Source organism: Myotis brandtii, unplaced genomic scaffold (assembly GCF_000412655.1).
Source record: "Myotis brandtii unplaced genomic scaffold, ASM41265v1 scaffold923, whole genome shotgun sequence".
Lineage (NCBI taxonomy): Eukaryota > Metazoa > Chordata > Mammalia > Chiroptera > Vespertilionidae > Myotis > Myotis brandtii.
This window is the reverse complement of record NW_005371804.1, coordinates 387,015-411,552: the sequence shown is the minus strand read 5'-3', so window position 1 is coordinate 411,552 and position 24,538 is coordinate 387,015. Positions and strand designations below refer to the sequence as shown.

At 45.8% G+C, this 24,538-nt stretch overlaps 1 protein-coding gene across 2 annotated transcripts in view; it reads left to right on the top strand.

Annotated features, from left to right (window-relative positions):
- DSCAM (Down syndrome cell adhesion molecule) overlaps window positions 1-24,538 on the top strand; it is a 474,915-nt gene that overhangs the window by 432,843 nt on the left and 17,534 nt on the right. For both annotated transcript variants that reach the window (XM_014532929.1, XM_014532930.1), the window contains 3 exons: window positions 6,294-6,324; window positions 13,527-13,642; window positions 18,207-18,356. In XM_014532929.1, the coding sequence (XP_014388415.1) occupies window positions 6,294-6,324; window positions 13,527-13,642; window positions 18,207-18,356 (297 nt within the window). The remainder of the gene's footprint in view (window positions 1-6,293; window positions 6,325-13,526; window positions 13,643-18,206; window positions 18,357-24,538) is intronic.

Here is a 24,538-nt window from a genome sequence, read left to right as displayed (position 1 = left end):
AACTCTCTCTCTCTCCCTTCCTCTCTGTAAAAAATCAATAAAATATATTTTTTTCAAAAAGGTTTATCAATGAAACAGTATCAGGAGATGTATGAATAGAATATCCATAGCTACTTTATCATTTTATTTTTCCCATAAAAAATATTTGGTTTCTTTCTTTTATTTCTATTTTCACTACCCCTCAGGTGTCCCCTATATTTAAAAAAAGTCTCCCTTCTAGTTTGCATATCTTCAACTTACTGCCCTTCTCTCTACCTCTTCCCCCCTTGAATTCTTGGAAAGTATTCTGTACTCAGCTACCCTGCCCCTCCATGGCTCCCATCTCCTCACGTGTCACTTCTACCCAAACCCCCCACATGAAATTGCGCTCCTGCAGGCAGAGGACCAGTCACCTTCTGATCATCTAATCCACCTCAGTCATCATTTCCCAGCCCTCCTTGTGCATTCAGAGAGTGAGCAAGTGGTGTTTTTTGAAATTCCTTCTTCCACGTTTTAGTATAACTAGACTCTCCTGGTGGTATTTCGGCATCATTTCCTGACCCGAAAGATTAAGTGGGGAGCACGGAGCCAAGGACAGACATGGAGGAGTAGGAGGCGGTTGGAGAAAGTTGTCACAAAGTCTAAAGCTCAGATTGAGCTGAAATTAGTGGGGAAATGTGACCGGCAACCTCAAAGGCTGTTTAGCATGTTGGGCAAGAAGAGGCTTGGAACAATGTTCTTCTAGCAACAACTGGCAGGCAGCAGCACCTGCTCTGCTTGATGTGCAGCAGGAGGAGTGCTGGTCAAGCCAGAAAATGTGGACCGAGAGTCACAGAAGAGGGAGGGAGGGAGGAAGGGAGGGAGAGAGGGAGGGAGGGAAGGATTGAAAAAATAATCAGAGCCCCTGATCATTTAAATTGATTTAAATAACATTCCCAACCCCTTGCTGGTAGGGGATGCAAACCATGTTTACAAAAAACTATTATATAGTTGCCAAGTGACAAGCAGGATGCTGTGATACCAGTCACTGCTGGGACCGTCCACCGAAGGGAGAACTATTGTCCCCACTGGGAAGATTAAGGAAGGTGTCATGAGGTCCAGTCCGTAGACCTCCAAAATCCTAATATTTTAGAATTCTGAGCAAAAATTTTGCAGACATAACCCCAAAACCTTTGTGGATAATCTTTGAAGAGTCAAACTAAAGTTGTTAGAAAATAGTTATACTCCATACCCATTTTTAAAGACAGTAAATTCTAGAAATTATAGATTGAAATAAACTAGTTTGGGTTATAGAAAGGATGGTGTGTGAGCAGTCAGGAAATGACGGGTCCCCGGAGGCCTGGACAAACCCCTTGGGCATGTTGACAGGGATGATTAATAAGGGGCTCCAGCCTGTCGCCGGAATAAGGGAAGGCCAGGCCAATCTTGAGTTCGCATAAATCCGGGTCGGAAAGCTAATGTATTAGAGGGAAGATAAATCCAAATTGTAAAGGACTTCGGAAGGTTGGACCCAAGGAGATAAAATGTACTAGAGAGACTTATAAAGACTTCTATGCAAGTTGTGAAAATTCATTTGCAACACATATACTGAGCATTGTGTTCTTACTGGTGTATGAGGAGGACAATTCCCCGGTTCTGTGCTCAGCCTCATTTAATAAAGGACAGTATGAAATCACAGGTCTTTCATAGAGGAGAGGCCCACGAGAATTACTTAGAAATTTTGTCATCTGAGGAGAGGTTGAGAAAATGAGAGGATTCAGCCTGGAAAAGAGAAAGCGAATGCAAAGAAACAGACATGGTCTCTCCATGGACATAGTCGGATGCTTTGTAAATGTTTCCAGAAGGTGTTGGAGGCCTTGGAGGAACAGAGTGATGGGTTTTCTGCAGAACATGTAAGACACTTAGAGAGAGGTTTGGGGTCCGAAGGGCTAGACAGACAATGTGGGACCAGCACGCGAAGGCTGGCACTGTGCTGAGAGGTCCCATTCGCCGCAGGGTCCCTTTGAGAGTTCCCAAGCATGGGTATGACACAGTAGAGGGTGTTTCCGGTCCATCACCCTTGCTGCAGTGTGAACGTCACTTAGAGTGCTGAGAGACTGAAGTTGGGGAGACGAGGGAGGGAACTGTTGATCAGTAAATGAGATTTGGAGTAAGGAGACAGAACAAAGCAATGGTCCCATGGAGACAAGTTGAGGTGGGAGAGACCACCAGGCTTGATAGGCAGGTCAACCCTGGGAATGAAGGTGGGGCACTATATGTGCAGTGGCATCATGGGCCCCTTCCCTGGAGCACCAATGGCCTAGCTCATTTTAACATCTGTCCAAGACACCAGGGAAGGGACTCAAACATTTATTAGGAGGCTGATTTGAAAATTCTTTCATGTTCATAAGACTCTCTGATTCTGATTTTTTTAAATCTGTATTGTTAAGAGTATTACAAATGTCCCCCTTTACCCCCGCCCCCCCATTACTCCCTTCCACCTACTTCCCACCCCAACCCAGGCCTTCACCACCCTATTATCCATGTCCAAAGGTAGTATATACACTGAGTGGCCAGATTATTATGACCAGCCAGATTATTATGACCACCCCATCAGTACTTCATTAACACTTCCAAAACTACTGAATATTGAAAACTTCCTAAGCAAATACTCTCAAGGTTTTATTATTATTATTATTATTATTATTTGCATAACTAATTCACTTCATTGTACTGATGGGGCGGTCATAATAATCTGGCCACTCAGTGTATATGCATATAAATTCTTTGGTTAATCTCTTCCCACCCACCCCCCACCCTTCTCCCTGCTGAGATTCTTCAGTCTGTTCTATGTTTCCATGCCTCTGTTTCTATTTTATTCAATAATTTATTCATTAGATGCCTTGTTTATTTATTTTGATTTTTAGATTCAATTGTATTTATTGACATTTTACTGTTCATATTTTTATCTCTTGTTGTTCTTGTTCTGTTGTTGTTGTTGTTGTTCTCCTCCTCCTCCTCCTCCTCCTTCTTTCTCTTCTTCTTAAAAATACCCTTCAACATTTCATGTAATACTGGTTTGGTGGTGATGAACTCCTTTAGCTTTTCCTTTGTCCCAGATTCTCTTTGTACCCCTATACAGAGGTGTGTCCAAGATTCCATCATCTCTTTCCACTGTCCCCCTAGGAACCCGAATAAGACCCTGAGCCTCATCTCAGCCCTGATATCTTTCCCAAACTTGATTTGAAATGTGCCTTGAACAGCTTCACCTAATGACCCCAACTTTCTATAATATGTTAAGTACTCTAGCTTATTTGAAGCCAAAGACCTCAGGCTCCCCCCGAATTGCTGCTTCCATATCCTTCTAAACTCCTGTTCCTGTCCTTGTGTTACCTCACTCCCAGTCCCGGTCTTGCTGTTTCCCTGGACTTCCTACTGTTGCTCTGCACCCACACCCTCTATCTGCTGTGATGTCATCTACTCTCTGCCCCCTGCTCTCACTGCAGTCCTCTAAGCCAACCCTCAAGGCCTCTCACCTTTGCCAAGCAGTCCTAGCCCCAATCCCCCTTCTGAGCTCTCTGATGGCCTGTTTGTGCTCATTTATAGCAACCACCCCTACCCCCACCACCTCTGCCCTCCTTCCACTTCTCCCCTTGGGACACTGAAAAGCTTCCAGATTATATTCAGTAGCACACAGTCACATCCCCTTTGTTCCTTAATGTACTGCCCATTCCCAATTCACAACCACCCTGGAAATGTCTCTGTCCTGTCCAACTGCCCAACTCCTTGCTGCCTGAGGAGCTCACAATTCAAACGCACACTACCTCTGCATCATGGAGCACTCTTCCCATCTGAGTCTATACTCCCCCCAATATGGGGACAACCTGGCATCCTTGTCTCCTGTGACGATCTCCATCAGTCAGCTGGCATGTGGCATCTGCTCCTCTGTGTGTCCCTGGAGATATGACACATAGGATAGTGATGAAAAAGGAGTTTGAACCAACAGACGTTGCTTAGGACTTCCCGCTCGGCTACAGCTAATGACTGACCTTATCTGGGCCCCAGTTTCCTGGTTTCTGAATGAGGACGTGATTCCCGGCTGAGATTGATACAAGGGAACTCAAGCTAGCAGTCCTAAAGTAGCTGGCACAATCCAGATTCCCAGCATGTGCTCAACTGGGAGCCCAGCCCACCCTGTGCCCACTCTCCAGAATATTGGGACATTCACATGTGAAGGCAGCTACCCCGACCCCTTCGGGCCCCAGTTTCCTGGTTTCTGAATGAGGACGTGATTCCCGGCTGAGATTGATACAAGGGAACTCAAGCTAGCAGTCCTAAAGTAGCTGGCACAATCCAGATTCCCAGCATGTGCTCAACTGGGAGCCCAGCCCACCCTGTGCCCACTCTCCAGAATATTGGGACATTCACATGTGAAGGCAGCTACCCAGACCTGTGCTTACAACTCCACCAGAGCTTCTCATAGGTGAACTCATGGAAGAAGTGAATTCCCATTAATGTTCTTTTTCTCACACTATCAGATGAAATCAGGAGGAGGACATAGTAGCTAAGACTTAAAGAGAAATAGGTGTGCTCTAAGATGATAAGCATGGGGAAGGGCAAATCAAAATGGCTTGGGCACCTACTCCTGTGGAGCAGCTTAACCTCAATGAAGATGCTGTGGACAAGGTAGAGCCCACCAGTATCTGAGGGAGCTCTGTTCTCACCTGTTGGGCACTGCAGTTCCTTAGCACGTTGATATGAAACAAATCCCAGGAGGGAAAAAAACCGTGCTGACTGACCTCAGGAATAGAAAAAGAACGATGAGCAAAATGAGGAAAGCAGGTCCCTTCTGAAGACCTTTGAGTCCAAGTTACCTTCCCATCGGAAGCTGAGGTACAATGTTTACGTCTTGGAAATGTTCCCTCTTTCTTAGAGTATTGAACCCGCCACTGCGTGGTTGTTGCATAGAGCTAATTATTCCCAAGCTCTGGCATTTGCATATGTATATTTACTTTGCAAGTGTTAAATCATTCAGGAAGAGAAGAAACTCAGCGTGTTTACTTTGTCTGTGCAGATAAATATAAAGGCATGAGCTGGGGAATTAATGCTGCTTTGCTTTCTTTGCTTCACCATATGGGTGGGATAGAAGGGAGCTCTTTCCTTCCCAGACTGAAACCATCTGTGCACAAACGCAGGCCCAGGCAGGAGGGGGCAGTGGGAACTGGCATGGCTGACTTGAAGGACTGACTTTGGATCCTGGGGGTGCCAGCCCACGTGTGGCGATCCCCGTGACTGTCCTTACCTCCCAGCAGTGGCATGCTGCTCCCCAGCATGAAAATGATTGCATTTAAATGTCAGCCCCTGAAAGATGAAAGATGATATAAGAATGCTCCAACATATGTATTTCTTCGCTGTACAGCCAGTCACACAGCTAAAGGCACTTCCAGAAAGTTCTGTTCAAGTAACACTATTAACATCAAGACTTTTTAGAAAGCAATGAAAGGAAAGCAAAAAGCCTTTGTCCTCTAAGAAAGGAAACATTCATTTTTACCAGGACAAAATGTGTAAAAAGACCAAATTATATTTTAAGGACAATGAAAATGTCAAAGCAATGTCATAAAAAAAGTAGACTTGTTTTTTCTGCGTCATTGTTAGGCAGGAATTACTTTAGTCAGGAGTGGTAAGAAGAGGTCTTGGTAAACAATGTCCTCAGAGGGAAAAAAAATAAAGAAAAAATGTTTTTTCTGAGTTTGAAATAAACAGCCAAATTTCCAGACAATGATATGCCAATTACACAATTCTTTGTTCAACCTAAGGGACCCCCCAACTCTATAGTAATGCCTTTTGTAAGTGACCTATGGTGCCTAAACTATTTTATTTTGATATTTTGATAACAAAAATAGTAGAATTTACATTGTATAAATGAATTACTTTCAAATTTTTAATTTTCTAACCAAAAATAAAGTTGGGTTTTTCTAAAAGTGGCAAATAAATGGGTTGTAATAAAGCCTTTAATAGGGGTCTGAGAATTTTTATGGCTCTAGGGTGTTATAGTATTATGTGCTTTTTGTAACGTAAAAACATATATATATATATAAACATAAATATGAAAATATATATGTAATGTAAATATATATATATATATATATCTCCCATGTAGGAGAAATAAGGAAATGGGAATCCACTAACCTTGTGGTTATTAGTGGTGATATGAGTATACAATCATATTTCAAAATGTCTATTGTCACCTGACTCTGTAGAATATTTGTCATAAAAGCATAAGTGAATGCTCATGAGTTGTTAATCATGCACTAATGTCAACTTTCTTTCCCCAGATGCAAAGAGTTTAGCTGAAATGCTCATGAGGTAAGAATAAAATCTAACATTCTGGATATCATATTTAAAAGAACAATTTACAGCTTGCCTTATGATTTTTTTAAATGACAGTCTAAAATCGATAAGACGTATTCTTTTTGACATATAATTTCTATTCTATGTACCAGAATATTCATGTATACCGAGTTGGGTATATGCATAGCAAATAGTATACTTTTACACGTGCCATAGGTATTCTCTTGTTGACCGGACTCAACTGATAGAATGTTCCCCATTGACCTGGGAATAGAAAAGCCACATTATAAGTGAGTGGCTTTGGTTTTACTCCCACCCAAATATGCCACCTTTGAGGTCAAGCCTTCTTCCTAACAGAGGTAGCAAGAGAAGAGTTAAGAGCGAACCACAAACGGAAATGTGTGGTACCCGTGCTCTTCCAAGGCAACGGGCTGACCAGGGAAAATCCTCCCGACCCTCAGCTCCACGGCACCTTCAGCGCCCTGCACTAGAGCGCTCACCAACTTCTGCTGCAAATATCGTTCGCGTCCTGTCTTGGAGGTCATAGCCTAAGTCATCACCGGGTTGGCAGCACCCAGCACTTACTTGCCCCACTCAGTATTGAATGACTAGAGCTAGTTGAAAAAGTAAGGAAATGTTCACAACTATAGAAGATATCCCAATATTTGCATTTCAAATATTTTATATTGTAATGATTAAATCAAAAGTGGAAAAAGAATAATCAGAGGCTAGGAACCAGGTAAGAAAAATGTCAGGGACCCCACTGGTGAATTTGATGTTGCCATTGTAGGATGTCTCATGTAGGAAAGAAAGACAATGGGGTATGGGGTCTCTTCCTACTGCCTACCCCACCACAGTTGGCTTTAATTTTCTTCCCCATCTTTACATAAAGAAATTAGTACATTTTTGTTATTCAGAAAGAGCCCATGCCCCAAATCTGTCTGTCTGTCTGTCTGTCTCTCTTTCTCTCTCTCTCTCTCAAATATATATGTAATGTAAATATATATATATATATATCTCCCATGTAGGAGAAATAAGGAAATGGGAATCCACTAACCTTGTGGTTATTAGTGGTGATATGAGTATACAATCATATTTCAAAATGTCTATTGTCACCTGACTCTGTAGAATATTTGTCATAAAAGCATAAGTGAATGCTCATGAGTTGTTAATCATGCACTAATGTCAACTTTCTTTCCCCAGATGCAAAGAGTTTAGCTGAAATGCTCATGAGGTAAGAATAAAATCTAACATTCTGGATATCATATTTAAAAGAACAATTTACAGCTTGCCTTATGATTTTTTTAAATGACAGTCTAAAATCGATAAGACGTATTCTTTTTGACATATAATTTCTATTCTATGTACCAGAATATTCATGTATACCGAGTTGGGTATATGCATAGCAAATAGTATACTTTTACACGTGCCATAGGTATTCTCTTGTTGACCGGACTCAACTGATAGAATGTTCCCCATTGACCTGGGAATAGAAAAGCCACATTATAAGTGAGTGGCTTTGGTTTTACTCCCACCCAAATATGCCACCTTTGAGGTCAAGCCTTCTTCCTAACAGAGGTAGCAAGAGAAGAGTTAAGAGCGAACCACAAACGGAAATGTGTGGTACCCGTGCTCTTCCAAGGCAACGGGCTGACCAGGGAAAATCCTCCCGACCCTCAGCTCCACGGCACCTTCAGCGCCCTGCACTAGAGCGCTCACCAACTTCTGCTGCAAATATCGTTCGCGTCCTGTCTTGGAGGTCATAGCCTAAGTCATCACCGGGTTGGCAGCACCCAGCACTTACTTGCCCCACTCAGTATTGAATGACTAGAGCTAGTTGAAAAAGTAAGGAAATGTTCACAACTATAGAAGATATCCCAATATTTGCATTTCAAATATTTTATATTGTAATGATTAAATCAAAAGTGGAAAAAGAATAATCAGAGGCTAGGAACCAGGTAAGAAAAATGTCAGGGACCCCACTGGTGAATTTGATGTTGCCATTGTAGGATGTCTCATGTAGGAAAGAAAGACAATGGGGTATGGGGTCTCTTCCTACTGCCTACCCCACCACAGTTGGCTTTAATTTTCTTCCCCATCTTTACATAAAGAAATTAGTACATTTTTGTTATTCAGAAAGAGCCCATGCCCCAAATCACCAGGATCTTTGAAGACCTAAGGTAGAGGTGGGCTACCATTGGCCCATGGGTTACATTTCCCACAGCCATCTCTGTTTGGCCACACCAAGTAGTAAAACAGTGTGAGCTGTAGGTAAAGGATATGGAGGAATCAAGGATAATTCTGAAATATTTGGTGTGAGCAATCAGACGAACATTGGAAGTGTTTGCCAAGATTAGGAAGATAGCTGCAAAGTATGGATTTTTTTTTTTTTGCAGGGTCGGGGCGAGGTGTAGTGATGAGAATGAAAAGACCTCTATGGGTCATGTTGAATTTGGGATACTTTTTAAGCATCCAATGAAAGTGTCAGCTGGCTTGTAGCAAGAACCTGGAGCTGAGAAGAGAATTCAGAAATGCCAATGACTTATAAAGTATCTCCTTCATAGAAAGTATCTAATCACATCACACTAGATCAAACTGGCATGAGATCATGAAAATTTACACGAAAAGTCTTGAGTCCATGCTGTTGTGAAAATCTGCACTTGTTTGCTAAGCGAGTAGGCGGGCATTTCTGTGGTCACATGGAAGCACCCAGACACATGTGCGCTTGTGTTGAGCAAATCTGACAAAACGTCTAGAAAACAAACAAACAAGCCACGGTCATTTGATTTAAATAACTCATCTACTTAATAAATTGTATAATGTAGACATAAAATATGAATTTATTGATGACATTTAGAAATCAAGAGATTTCACATTAAATTTTGGCTTTCTGACTTCTCTTGAAAATGCTCTGACACAGCCTAGTTGATAATGGCTGACTGGTGCTCCGTATGGTGCCCCTTTAGACTGCGCAGCACTTCGGCTCAGCACAGCGGGGCCCTGTCCCTATCCCCACTCCAGGCCACTTTACTGATCTGTAACCCTCTCAGAGAGCTCCTGCCCGCTGCCTCCATCCAACCCCAAACCATAGGTCATGCCTCTGTTCAAAGCCCGAGACACTGGAGTCTGTTTCCTGACACGTTCAGCATGTGTTTAGTTCGGATGATCTGGTATTTTTTAGCTTCTCTGCTGCCCTAGAATGCAGCCCTCCCCTTTCTCATTAGCCCCAAGCAAGACATTAGAAAGCATCTTCTTCATTAATAGGGCAATTACTGTGGTTGAAAGACCACCTGTTGATGTGAGTAGGAATTAATAATGCTATTCCCAGTTGACTGTTGCCAACGTGAAAGTAGGAACATTAAAACTAGTAATTGCTCCCAATTGAGGTAGTTGAGGTAGTTTTCCTCCAAAGGGCGAAAGTGATCGGAAAGGAAGAGCGCTTCTAAGCTCCTCAAATATGTGGATTTCTGGGGATTGATTTAGAGGTAAAAGCAATGCTTTCGATCATGCAGTCAGTTCAGTCTAAGTTAGGCAGGTTAACAGGCTAAGCAACAACAGACCTGTCACCTACCTGGTGACTCTCCGGCCAACCTTATTTTGAATGTGACTGGGGAAGTCCAGGCAAGTGACATGCATTAGTACAGAGAAGGCCACGAAATCGCTGTACCTGATTTTTGCGGCTGCTTTCTTAGGAAGTTGAGGAGTTAGCAAGCTGGTGCAGTAAGAACATAGAACCACCAGTCTACATTCTAGGCCTAACTCTGCCACCAGCTGGCTTGGTGGTCTTGGATGTGTCATTTTCCTTCTCTGTGTCCAACTTCCCTTGCCTAAAAAATACCCATTGGAAATCGTTCCTAGCTTTATCATTCTGTGATCTTGGTGAATGTAACATGTATTTTCCAACCATGTCCCACAAAGAAAGTTCTGTGTATTTCAGCGGGATTAGCTCTCCCAGGGCCAGGCAGGTACAGGCAGGACAAACATAGACAACCTGAGGGCTCCGGGGGCTCCCCGACATGGCACCATCTCCGGTCCGTGGGCTTCATGCTACTGGACACTCATCCCTCTCACCCAAGCCAATCACCCCAGGGAAGGGGAGAAGAGACACCCCACCCACCATGCCCAGATGGAAAGGATTTCCAGTTTATATGATTAAGCAGAAAGAAGTTTTTGAAAACTGCTTTTCTAAGAGGGGAGAGTGGCCTCCTTAAGGCGCTACCCAACACATGATTATTGTCCAAGGACCAATGTTAGCAAGGGCTCATTGTAAACAGAAGGGTTCAAATTGAGAGTTTAAATTAGTTTAGCATTTTTGATGCTCATATTTTTGTACACATTGTATAAATAACCCTCCCAGCTATTGTGATGGCATGATTCTGATAGCCTTACTTCTTTTATACTTACAAATTGTTCCATACCAGATGGAGGGGGGGTGATGTGCAGAGGTGTTCATTAGTTTTTCCCCACACGCTTAAGGAAATAGTAAAACTTTAAAAAGTTATAGCAACTGCAAGTAATTTATTGGCTAACCCTGGGAATGCCACCCACTATGGACTAGCATCAGCTCTGTCATTTTAGTCAGACAACCGGATGGCAAATGGGTGGTGGAAGGTTATATTTCAATAATAACAAATATAGTTAGTATGATCCTATATTATATAAAAGAGGCAATTTTTGTTTTCATAATGAAAGCATTCAGAATCTTGTTTCAGGTCATAAATGAGGTTTCTTCAAATAGATTTTTTTTAAGGTTGGCTGCTGTTCTAATGACCAATTGTTATAATTTTAGAGAATCAGCCTTCTTACAACAATAGGTTATAAAATATGGCAGCAAAAATTAAAACAAAGAAACAATTTAGTCAGGACCTAGTAACTCATTTAGAATGAGAATATTATTGTCCTTAAGCAAAGCTTCTGGGATTTGTCACTCAGCTCACACTGAAATCACGAAACAACGTGGTTTATCACTAACCTTCAACAAGTATTTATTGAGCACCTACTTTGGCCACATACTGGTCTAAGTTTTAGGGAGAATCTGGGAACAGAATAGATGAAAAATACCCCTTGTAGAGCTTATACTCCAGTGGGGAAGATGGATAATAGAAAAGCCCATTAAATATATGCTAGGGAACATCCAGTGCTAAGGAGACCAGATTCAGCGGAGAATGGGGAGAGGAAGCCTGAACAATTCCCACACAGGGCCAACCCAGCTCCTTCTAAAAGAGTGAGGGAGGGAGCCAGCCCCGTGGGTACTAGGGTGAGGGTGGGGTGCAGAGTGTTCTAAGTAAAGGGTCAGCAACTGCAAAGGGAGGGGGGTGCAATCAGCCCCTGGCTCTCTAGGTTTATTTGGCCTTTTATTTTTTTTTTGCCTCTGGCTGCAGGGCTTTGAGGCAAAGGTCCTTGGAGGAGGCGTTTACCTCCAGCTCCGATTGTCCTACTTCGCAAAGTGTAATCATACTCTGAGCCTGTGTCACGGGCCATGAGGCAGCACAGTCATGTAGCTGGCTTCCTGCGTCAGTCTGCCAGCGGACCCCTCGTTGCTAAGAACAGCGTTCCCCAGGTCCCTGGCTGGTTAGCAGAGCAGCCGCAACTGCCTCATAACTATTCATGAGGAGCAGGGGGAAGTGGCTCACTCTTCTATTTCTGGTACAAGGACAAGCTCAAGTCCCTAGTGAACTTTCTAAACAGGTCCTTCCGGCATTCACCAGGGAGTAGTTCCCATATGTTTTTGGGGAAATAGAGCTTGTCAAAGCATGATGTAACCACAGCCCAGGTCACTGAAATGCTCTTCGTTTCATATGAGTATTTGGATCTTTGTTTTAAAAAACACACCCACACACAAAGTGAGAACAAAGTTAGGTAACTAAAAGAGGATACAGACCTTGTGAAAAATTCAGGCCAACACGTTTGAATCTGGGCTCTGGGTAATTAGCGTAATCTAGCTACATGACCCAGTTGCTCATCTGTGGAGCAGGAAATCTGGTTCAAGGTCAAGTCCTGGGGAGGAATGATGCGCCCAGCAGAAGAGGTCATTTTTGTGAGCAGTTTTGTTTACACACAAGTGGAAAAACAAGGGCCATTATAAAATATTCAGGATATTAACCTGGACTTCCCTATGCAGAGGTCTAATGGCCTCTCGAGTGACCTTGACCTTCACAGGATTAGCATTCCTTCAGCCACAAGGTTCAAGAGTAGACAAGAGTTCTTGGGGGCAAGGAGGGATCTGGGACTCCTGGTGAATGCTTGGTCAGAGGAAAAAGGGACACCCCCTTTATCCTCCATGAACTGTCAGTAAATCATCATTTAGGCTCCAGAAAGCTGTCTCAGAACAGATCTTGACAGTTATCAGTTGGACTTGTGTATTACCACATTGATTGAAACCTCTGAATGACACTGCCTCTCAGAGGGTGTTCCAGTAAGTGAGGATTATTTCCAAAATCTGCCCGATCCTTACAATTCTGTAAAGACGGAGCACAGCTCTCCAGTGCAGATGGCTAATTAAAGCCTTTCTCCTCTTTTTGTATTTTTGTGTAACATGCAGACTTTTTTTTTTACTCCGGGCTGTAACTGAACGTGGTTATCACATGCCGTTTACTACCTGTTTTCATTTGTGATCATCAGGCAGCTCACTCCAAGAGTAATTTTCCGACACACAAATTTTGAGATAGAGTTCTTATAGTAATGGCGGGGGTTTTTCTATTCTAACATGCAATACCTGTTAGGAACTCTGAGCGGATGTCAGGGGAGCTAACAAGGTTGATGCTTTGTTACCAGAACAAAAATAAAGCCCCACCAGCTATCACTACAAATCCCTTCGTCAGACCCCCTCCGATGAACGGCTGGTCCCACACCTCCTCCCTGGCCGTCAGCAGGCTATCTCCTACCTGACCAATAAAAGTGTTGTTGGTTTAAAATCGCTTTTCTCCCCCACTGAACTTTTACACAAGAAATGGGAAATTACAAAAGTTCTGTTGATAGATATAGACTCAACTCCATTGGCAATTTGTATTTTCTGAACCTCGCCACTGACTGCTGAAATGCACTATGAACAAACACACTTTGAATAAAGGGAACATTCTCCCGCCATGTTCTCCCCGCTCCTCCCCACAAGGCAGTCGCATCGTTAGGTAGGAAGCCAAGGTGGTGCGCAAGCACAGGCGGGCGTGATGTACCACTGGGCTGTGTGTGTTCACGCCTCCCTCCTGCTTTCTTCCCAGCAAGAACACCCGGACCTCGGACACCCTGAGCAAGCAGCAGCAGACCCTGAGGATGCACATCGACATACCCAGAGCCCAGCTTCTGATTGAAGAGAGAGACACGATGGAGACCATCGGTAAGGGGCCACGCTGGCCGCTCTGCACCACGTGGCTGCCACAGCCACGCCCTCTCAGCCCACCCAATGGGGTGTGGGAAGTAGCAGGTATGAGAGCATCTTGAATGCTGCCTGAACAAAGAAGTAGGAAGCTAGAGAACTGTTATTGAGGAGAATAATAAGTGCCAGCGAATGTGGGGGGGAATGAACGTGTATCCACCTCAGAGGTTGCCCGAGATCGGAGTTCCTCAACTCTGATCCACGTCGGGCCTCCCCTGGAGAGGATGTTGAACAAACACCTGTGATCAAACAACCCTAGAAGGGCGCACACTTGGAGCCCACCCTGTCCCCTCCCCATCAGCTCCGCCAAGGCCTCCATTAGCGGGAACGTCGCAACTCTACTGAACACCTAACAGACAAACGTCTATGCTAGGGCTCTTCCCCCACCCCCAGCACCTACACACAGTCTCCGTGTCTTCCCAGTGCTTTGGGGGTTACAGTTCCCTTGTCCCACGCTGGCAAGACAGACACCTGGAAGGCTTTGGGGGCTTGTGTGCCCAGGACCCAGGTGTCTTGACTCCTTCCCTCCTCTTTCCACTCCAAGTCCACCACCCACACTGCCTGCCCAGGTAGTTCCATTTGCTCCAGAATCCGAGACTTCGTATTTCCATACAGTAATGACCGGAAGAATAGGTCGCATTTATTGAGAGCTTTCTACATGCCATGTACTTGTCTACGCACTTTTTGCAAATTCTTTTTTATTTATTTTATTTTTTATTGTTGAAAGTATTACAGATGTCCCCCTGTTTTCCCCATCAGTCCCTTCTAGCCTGCCCCCGCCCCTGCCCCAGGCCTTCACCACACTATTGTGTGTCCATGGGTTATGCATATATGCATACAAGTTCTTTATGTGCATTATGTAATTTAACCCTCCTAGCCCACATAGGGAAAAGGTAGTACTGAGTAACCGGGACTTAGAGAGGTCACATAGCTTTCAAGGCCACGTAGCTTTCAAGGTCACACAGATGGTTGGGAGCAGAAGCTGGGTGGGGCCCCCGCCAGCTGCCTGCTTCCATATCAGCAGGCTACTTCCCAGAACCCCTCACCTCAGAAGTATCACCAAGCTTCCCAGTACCCATGGAAACAGACTCCAGGGCAGGCTGCCAAGGCTGCCTCTGTTTGTTCTGGAAAGTGTTCTCTGGCACTCGGTCCCAGGGCAACCCTTTCCTGTGGCTTGGCTGAAACTACTTACCTCCCGGCACGTACCCTAGATCCTGCCAGGAAGGCAGTGGTAAATGGCCAGGTGGACAGGACACCTGCATCGCCCCTCGCCCTGCCCTGCTTTATGTTCTAATAGAACAGCGGAGACCTCTTGACCTAATGGCTCATAAATTCTGAGGCCCTGGGTGCAAGTTTTGTCTAGGCGTGCCAGCACTTAGAGAGGGTCGGTCAAGTCCAATTTGACTTTCCATCAACCAAGTTCAGTTAAAAGGCACCCATGTTGTGTGAGGGGGCACCCTGCACTACACGAGATTTCATGAGCTCACTCTCAACAGGATAAGGCACCATGTTTTGTTTGTTGATAATCTTTTCTTTTCAGTGGTATATCTGAAATATTTTTATTTATTCATTGATTGATTTTAGAGAGAGAGAGGAAGGGAATGAGGGAGAGAGAGAGAGACAAAGAGAGATAGAGAGAGAAATATCGAGTTGTTGTTCACTTATTTATTCACTCATTGGTTGAATCTTATATGTGCCCTGACCAGAGATCAAACCCACAACCTTGACATATTGGGATGATGCTCTACCCAACTGAGCTACCCGACCAGAGCTGGAATCTTTTTCATTAATTTCAATAGCCTGGGCATTAAAACTAAAATTTATTTTGAAATACCAGTTCAAAAATCAAAATATAACCCCTTTGGCCTTATAGTTAGGGTATCTGCTACCTGTTCCGCACTAGAGTGTTGAGCATTCCACGGAAGGCTGTTAAAAGCTGGGCGGAGCCTGGGAGAGCATCACCTCCCAGTAGCCAATCACTGGCCCAAACCAGAGACAGAGCTGCCGTAGTCATTTCAGTAGATGCATCCCATTCCTCGCAGGCTCATCTGTCACCAGAGTCACTTCCCTCCTGGCGACGCTGACAGTGGTCGATGGCATTTTCTAATTACTGGGGAAGTAGAAATACGATGCTTTCAAACGCTCTGGGCTCAGACTACAAGAATCCAATATGAAAGCGCCATTCATTTCTGCCTGGAATGAATGGTAAACCTCAAACACTGACAGGCACCGGAATTTTCCCATTAGAAGTTTGTAACCTGGCCCCGCACATACCCTGGTCGGCTCCTAGCCGGCAGCATGTTGGAAACCACAAGGCATCCGTATTGTTCATGAAACACGCACACAGATGCCAGGGCTGATGCCGGCTCCAGCGGCGAGGAGCCGTCTCTGTGGAAAGGCCGCCTGTCCGAGGGGCCAGTGAAGGCAGCGGGGCCAGGCCCCCAGCCCAGCCCTGCCCCTGCTGAGGACCAAGCTCCCTGTGCCGCACGCTTCGATGCCAGCAGACACCTTGGCAGTCTTCCTGCGCTTTCTCTGCCAAGAAATTTTATTCCGACTTCAAGAGGCTTTCCTTTCCTGCCAGAACCTGAGTAATTGGATTTTGTAAGGTTCGTTCTGTTCAGAGCCTTTTTTGGGCACAGAAGTCTCGCTGTGCTGTTTGTGATTTTCACATTCCCACTCCCCGTTGAGGCACGCCATAGCCTGGTCCCCGGTGACTGATCGCTCACAGGAGCTCCATCCCAGGCTGCGGTCCCTGAAAATTCCTGACACATCCAGATATTCTCCCCAAAGCTCCCCTTGGAGTAAGGATGCTCTTAAGAAAGTGTGGAAAGTCTCAAAGTAAAGTAATGAAAATCTTGAGACAACCTAATCATGACACGCAGCTCAACCAGCTGCTGCTCCAAGCACTGAAATGCCCCCCCATTCATCTGAGCCCAGGCTCCTGCTTTAGGAACCCACATGTCCCCACACCAGTAGGACTAGGAGACTCTGACAAGCGAGTCATTTTAAGAAGTCAACTAAGGGATGTTCTAGGCAGCTTTTTTTGGGCACAGAAGTCTCGCTGTGCTGTTTGTGACTTTCACATTCCCACTCCCCGTCGAGGCACGCCATAGCCTGGTCCCCGCTGACTGATCGCTCACACGAGCTCCATCCCAGGCTGCGGTCCCTGAAAATTCCAGACAAATCCATATATCCTCCCCAAAGCTCCCCTTGGAGTAAGGATGCTCTTAAGAAAGTTGGAAAGTCTTCAAAGTAAAGTAATGAAAATCTTGACACATCCATATATTTTCCTCAAAGCTCCCCTTGGAGTAAGGATGCTCTTAAGAAAGTGTGGAAAGTCTCAAAGTAAAGTAATGAAAATCTTGAGACAACCTAATCATGACACGCAGCTCAACCAACTGCTGCTCCAAGCACTGAAATGCCCCCCATTTATCTGAGCCCAGGCTCCTGCTCCAGGAACCCACGTGTCCCCACACCAGTAGGGCTAGGAGACTCTGAGAAGCGAGTCATTTTGAGAAGTCAACTAAGGGATGTGCTAGAGTCACTGGAGCACAGAAGAGGTGAGAAGAAAAGGAACATTCCTCAAAACCATTAAATTAAAAGAGAGGAATCCTACACTCTGAAGACTGTTTCTCTTCTCCCCCCCATCCCCACCCCCAAACATTTGCCAAGTTCAGTGTGACCTCCCGGGGATAGACCCAGCCAATGCAGGTGAGTTATTTGCATTAAGAAAGCATCACTCTAGAGCAGCCGTGGGCAAGGATCCGGCCCTTTTGAAATGAATAAAACTAAAAAAAAAAAGACCGTACCCTTTTTTGTAATGATGTTTACTTTGAGTTTATATTAGTTCACACAAACACTCCATCCATGCTTTTGTTCCGGCCCTCCGGTCCAGTTTAAGAACCCATTGTGGCCCTCGAGTCAAAAAGTTTGCCCACCCCTGTAGTCACTGGAGCAGAGACTCTAGAGGTGAGAAGAAGAGGAACATTCCTCAAAAACATTAAATTAAAAGAGAGGAATCCTACACTCTGAAGACTGTTTCTCTTCTCCCCCCCATCCCCACCCCCAAACATTTGCCAAGTTCAGTGTGACCTCCCGGGGATAGACCCTGCAGTGGAATTTTTCTAGTGCTCAGAGCTTCCTCCAGATGGCAGCCCGAAGCTAGGTGGGGCCCACCTCGCTGGTGCTGTCCCAGGTGAGCTTTTGACAGACACATCCATCCCAAACTCTATCAAACAGGAAGCTGCAGCAAGCCCCGCCCCCAAATCAGTGCTTCCTAATAAAAAGACCAGGCCCCAGGGATTGGAGCAAACCTTCTCTGAGGTCATGTGCTTTCATTTATGCTCCCTAAGGAACCCCTAGGGATAGTCTACTTTTAGAATTCTTGACCAGCTCTAACACACTGCTTCCATTTTTCGTTGTCTTTGTTGCTTTAGATGAGGTTGTTGTTGTGGTGGTTAAGAAAAGGCCAAGGAGTCATGTACAGGGGATAAACATTTGGCTCTGTGTCCCTGCTGTTCCCTAGATGACCGCTCCACGGTGCTGCTGACGGATGCTGACTTTGGGGAGGCCGCAAAGCAGAAGTCCCTGACGGTGACCCACACGGTCCATTACCAATCGGTGTCGCAGGCCACTGGGCCCCTAGTGGATGTGTCAGATGCTCGGCCAGGAACGAGTGAGTGGTCCAACAGCACTTAAATGGTGTGGGTGTTATCGATGCTGACAGCATGTTACCTGCTCCGTCCCTGTCAAAGGAAAATGGGGGAAGGGTGGCCAGCCCTAGGCCTAAGAAACCAATAGGGATGACAGCATCATTAATTGGGACGTTGAAGTTTTATTGCTTGATCTAAGCTGTTATTAAACTGTGTCAGTTGTAGCCAATAACTCTTGGTACTGGTTTACTATGAAAGTACTCGAAATTTCAGGTCAAATTCATTTGTTACATTTAGGCAACACGGGAAAAGAGAAAAGTAATTAATATGAGTGTGTATCTTCTGCGCCAGGACTGGGAGAGACGATAGCATATCTGTTATCTTTGCAACAGCCCTGCAAGGGAACAACTTATCCAGTACATGGTATAGCCCCTATTTTACAGAGAGAAAACTGAGTCTCAGCGGAGTTAGGTGAACAGCCCAAAGCTGTTAGTCTCTCTGCCTGTCCTCGAAGCTCATGATTTTGTCCTGAACACACTGTTTGAGAAAAAATAGAATTCTGGTGAGTCTGGGGATCATATTCAATTTTGCTCTCAATATTTGCATATGTGATATATGGAAATTAATTACTGCAATGAAATTAAATCCCCTAATAGGTGTCTAGAGCTTATTAATGAGATATTCTTGTCCCTTCATAATTGAAATTGTTTCTAAATCTCTTTAAAGGCTGAGAAATTGATTTCCCGATTATTATCTTTTGGGAAGCTTTGATGTCTAGCTTTTAAACCTCTAATCACTCTCTTTGCAAAAATTTATATCCTTAGAGTGTTATAATTAGAAAAATAAATATTAGAGTGTTAAAAGCTATTCTCCATAATTTCTGACTTGTCAAGCATTTGTGCAATGCCCTGAGCTTCATGGAGCTAACTGGTCGACCCCTAAGCAGCAGTGTAATATGCAGGAAACCCATGTTAACCCTCACTGAGATTCACTGGAAAACTGGGTTTCCAGCCCATGCTTCAGAGGTGGTGAGGATGAACTGAAGAAATGGCTGGCCCGGTCCTGCAGGGGCTCTCGGCCAGCATCACACAGTGCTTTTCCCTCTAAGCCTGGGGGTTCCACCTGAGGGTCATGCCCCATGCAACAACCACAGCTGATAAAGCCACACTTCTTCCATCTGCGAGGAAGGCACTAAATAATGTCGACAAACAGTAGGCAAACCTACTCAAATGCATGCGTCCATCTCTAGTTCCGAACAAAAGGAGAGTCATCCATTCAGCATCTGCAGAACAGTCTCTAGTAGTGAGAGATCTTTGGGGTCATTTTTCATTAAATATGCTCTCCTAACCACACCCTGAGGGAGGGACTAAGTGCATTCATTTTTATTTAGAAGTAGAGCCAGTGGCTGCCCCCGCTTCCCGGAGAATTACCCCAGGAACCTGGACCGGGCACTTCCTAAAGCCCAGTTCTCTGGTTGCCTCTTGTACCACGGAGCCTGTCACCGCTGCCAGGGCTGATACCTGTGTCACGTCAGGCCCCTGGAGCAGGTCCTCACTGCAGCCTGGCATATTTGCCCAGGTTCACTGATAGTCCATTTCCTCAATGACAAAGGACCTTGTTGTTCCAATCTAGTTACTGTAGGACTGTGTTGTCATTGTAGGAAATCCTTATTTTTAAGAAGAGTGTCTAAAATAAGTTGTTTGCACACTAGAATGTGACAGCATCCTGGATGCTGTGTCTCTAAGCATTTTCTATTTGCCAAAGAGTTGCCACAAATTCTTATTACGAGGATGAGAGACATCGCACAATGTGCCGTCTGTCTCTTTCAACCTGTGAAACACAGGCCTCGGCTGTGTCCATACCCCGTTCCCTTCCCTGTCTGTCATGTGGGTAGGATGCACCAAAAGCTGGGACTCCATTCCTGTCAGCTTCCCCAACTCATCACAAGCACTGCACGCAGTAGGAGTCCGGTAAATATACAGAAACTAGAGGCCCGGTGCACGAATTCGTGCACCAGTGGGGTCCCTCGGCCTGGCCTGCGGGATCGGGTCCAAACCACCTCTCCAACATACTCCCAGGGGTCCCAGATTGCAAGAGGGCACAGACCAGGCTGAGGGACCCCACCCATGCACGTTTGGGGCCAGGGAGGGACGCAGGAGGTTGGCCAGCTGGGATGGGACCGCAGGAGGGCTCCAGGGAGTGTCCGGCCCATCTCGCTAGTCCCAATTCCGCCAGACCCCAGCAGCAAGCTCACCTACCGATCGGAGCGTCTTCCCCCTGGTGATTAGTTCACGTCATAGCGAGCAGTTGAGTGACCTTAGCCTATCATTAGCATATTATGCTTTGATTGGTTGAACGGATGACCGGACAACTGGACACTTAGCATATTAGGCTTTTATTATATAGGATGCTGACCGACTGTCAAGCTCTGAAACCAGAGTAGAGGGGATAGAAAAGAACTCACAGTTAGCATTTTAAACAGGACTTGGGCAGTCTGCTCTTTCCCTCTCTGTTCTCCATTTCCTGAGACACTGTATCTCCTCCCCCAGTGGGAAGGGTTCCTTTTAACATGTACAGAGTCCCCCCAGCACACTTTGCAGACTCTCACCAATGAGATTATTACCATCATCTATTTTACTTACAAAATGTGCAAGGTTACAAACACATGTGAAGTGGTAAACACTAGATTTGACCTGGGGTTTGTTTTGTTTTGTTTTGTCATATTTACCTGGAAGTCATCCACTCATTCATTTGTGCAAAGAGCATCTACGCAGCACCTGATGTGCACGGAGCTGGACTGAGAAATGCACCAGCCGCAGCTCCTGTCCTACCAGCACTTTCTGCACCACAGAAAACATTTCTTCAAAATGTTTTTATTGATTTTTTAGAGAGAAAGAAAGGGAGAGAGAGAGATAGAAACATTGATGAGAGAAAAGCATCATCAATCGGCTGCCTACTGCGTGCCCTCCACAGGGGATCAAGCCTGCAACCCAGGCGTGTGCTCTGACTGGGAATCAAACCGGCAGCCTCTTGGTTCCTGGGTCGATGCTCAACCACTGAGCTACACCGGCCAGGCTTGTTTGATGATTTTTAATGGGTATTTTCTCTGTCAAACCCTCTAAATTGAGTTTCTAGCCATCCTGGATCAGCCTACCAAATGTCCTGCTAGCATCTTCCCATTAGACAGGGCATGCTCCATCCCTTGCTTGGTGCTTGTCACTCAGGAATCATGGGCTGGGCCTTGAGATTTGCTGAGCCCTCCCTTGTGCCCACAGCTTCATCTCTCCACGTCTCACAGAGGCTCTGCAGGTGGGTGATGTTGCCCCAGACCTCAGAGGCGAGGGGAGTAGGCACATCCGATGAGCTCACAGCCAGCCAGTAGCAAAGCTGGAGTTAGGGCACCTAGCTCCAAAGCGCCCACTCTCAACCCCCTGTGTTGCCTTTAAGTAGAGATGATGCTCCTAACAGGACATCCAGGGAGCCCGTAAATTCCAATATCTGTTCAGTAGGAAGAGTTTACAACATGGATTGGATCTTTTTTGTTGAGACTTTGAAAGAACGCACACTCCATCGCCCAGAGTGGTACTGGACACAGCACTGCGGAGAAATTATATTGGGCGAGGAGCATCGTGTATATAATCCCGTGAGGAATGTTGGTTTATTGAGTGACAGGAGTAGCCAGTCCTGCTAGTTTCATCTTCTCTCTGAGACAACTGGGAAATTCCTCATGAAAAACTGCGGCCTGGACACCTATAATATCAGGGAATAAAAACAGATTAATACCATGATCACGGCACCCATGACATGTTTTATGACCCCATTATCCACAAAATCCCCTCATCCCAAATTCAGGATCATGAAAATCACTTGATTCCATGGGCAGGAGCTTAATGCAAATTCAGAGCCGATGCTGAGAGGCCAAGAATTATGTATGTCACTACCCTCTCATTCATTAGCCATCTAGCAAGCATGAGGCGCATCGCTAAGTTGTATTTATATTACAACGTTGGGGAGTCACATAAAAGGCTTTCCACACAGGAGCAGTGAATTCCAACACGCGTTAGGTCAGTAGATGAGCTAGTGAAATAGACAAAGGAAGCTACCGTGTGGGATCCAAGTAAAATTTTGACTTTCGCTGCTGTCTCAGGCGCTGTCATAGAGAAGAGTTCAGTTCAAGCACACAGCAGCTCCAAAAACCTGATTATGACAAAAATGTGTCAACTACCCCCGCATGCTATAGATTAAGACACGTTTGCCCAGAGCAGAACGGAACTGCAGGCTGCGGTTCAGGAAAGTAATATCATGACCTATATTCCCAACATTATCAGGCCACGGCCCGGCTGTCCTGGTCTAGAGAAAAGGGGGGAAGAATCAAATTACCTTGAGAAGAGCTGGAGCTTTGACTAGAAGCTGACAAGTGCTTCCTGCCCATGGAACCTTCTACAGGGGGGATGTCAGTGAGCAAGGGGGCTGAGGGAGTGAGGGTCTCGGCCCCACCACGGGTGGGTGGGCTTGACGGAGGGAACGCAGGCGAGGGTTTTGGGGGACTGGAGAAAATTGTGTCCTTGAAATGGGACTATCCAGCTGACCCCTCCCCCACAAGCATCCATACCAGGTATAAACCTGGTCCACAGCCTTAGCAGTTGCAAGAAACTTCAAGAAGAATAAAAATGAGAACCCGCAGCATGTATGTAAGGAACTGGGTAATTTTCTGGAAGAGACTCATTAGCATTTAAATAACAAGCTCCCTTCTCAAATCCTCGTGCCTGGAGGACATTTCGCCTCCCACCCATGAGAGTGTGTCTCTCTCTTAAGGAACCTCTCTCCTGGCATTTCCGTGGAGAAACACTTATCATTCCTACCTGGCTGTCCAGAGAGCTCGGCGCTCGGCCATCGCTCGCATTCTAATCAAGGCAAAAAAAAAGTCTCCCAATTAAAGTCTTCCCTGAAATTGTGCAAGTACAGGAAGAAATGTGTCTTAAAATCAATGCCCCGGAGAGTAGGCACCAAGACAGAGCGTATTAATGACCCAGGAAGCCTTAAATTCTATTGATTTGGCTGCCGTCTCAGTGCTTCTCTCCAGCGCTGTAGAATGATGGATTAGGTCCCAAGTCCAGTAACCAGAAACTTGCAGAGGAAAATCCTCCATTTCAAAAGCAAGTCATTTCCCCGCTTTCAGGGTCGGCCTGCCGTGACCCAACATGGAATTATAGACGAGCCCGTGCCCAGGGGACAGCGCATCAGAGCACTTAGCTGTGCAGGGCGAGGACGTGTGTGGTTGAGTGATGGGCGACCTCTGGACCGAAAGTCAAGTGTTGGGCTCCATGTTCATCACTTAATAACCGGGTCGCTTCTCTCTGAGCTTCCATCGCTCCATCCATAAAGTGGCCCTGGACCATACGTATTCATCTAAGGACCTGCGTGTGCCAGGGATGAGAGTCAGCTCTGCAAAGGGACCCAAGGCTGGGTGCGCAGCCCTGTCCTGGTCAGGCACGCAGGCTCCTGGGAGCCCAGAAGCCAGGCAGGGCAATACACTGCCGCTTGGCCTCCTGGTTTTGTTCCTTTGGAATTGCTCCATTAATGGTGAGCAGTGAGCATGGACGGCTGGCTGTGTTTAGAAGCGGCCAGACCATGTTGAAAGGTGACTGCTTAGAGTTCCTCTTTGAGAAGCAGAGAACATAAAGGTGGAAGCCGCCCATGTGGCATCTTCTGCTGCCTTAGGCCGGAGCCCAGAAAAATCCTTACAGGCACCTGAGCCCCTCTGCTTCCCACAGGCTTCCAGAAGGGAGAGGCGTGTCCACCCCAGTGCCCAGCAGTCTGTGCTGTTAGGACAGCTTTTCCTTCGCTCACTGGAGAGTTGAGCAAGGAACTTGGTCCCCCTTCCCCCCCCTCTACCCTCCCCTGACCTGTTGATTTTGGTTCTGGATTTAGAGAAAGTGTAACCTGTGTGGCAACAGCCTGTGTGGACACAGCCCCTGTGCTTTGGGAGCTGGTGGACAGTGATATCCAGACACTCATTAACTGGTCTCCACGGTGAATATCCAAATCTGCGTCAAAGTTCAGACAGTTTCACTGAGTTAAGCTCCCATGTGCAAAGGCCTAAGAGAGCATTAGGACAAAAAGGCATCGTCCCTCTGCTCTGGGAACGTGCAATTTAATGAATGAATACAACAGTCTTACTCCAGGCAGTGAGTCGATACAAGAA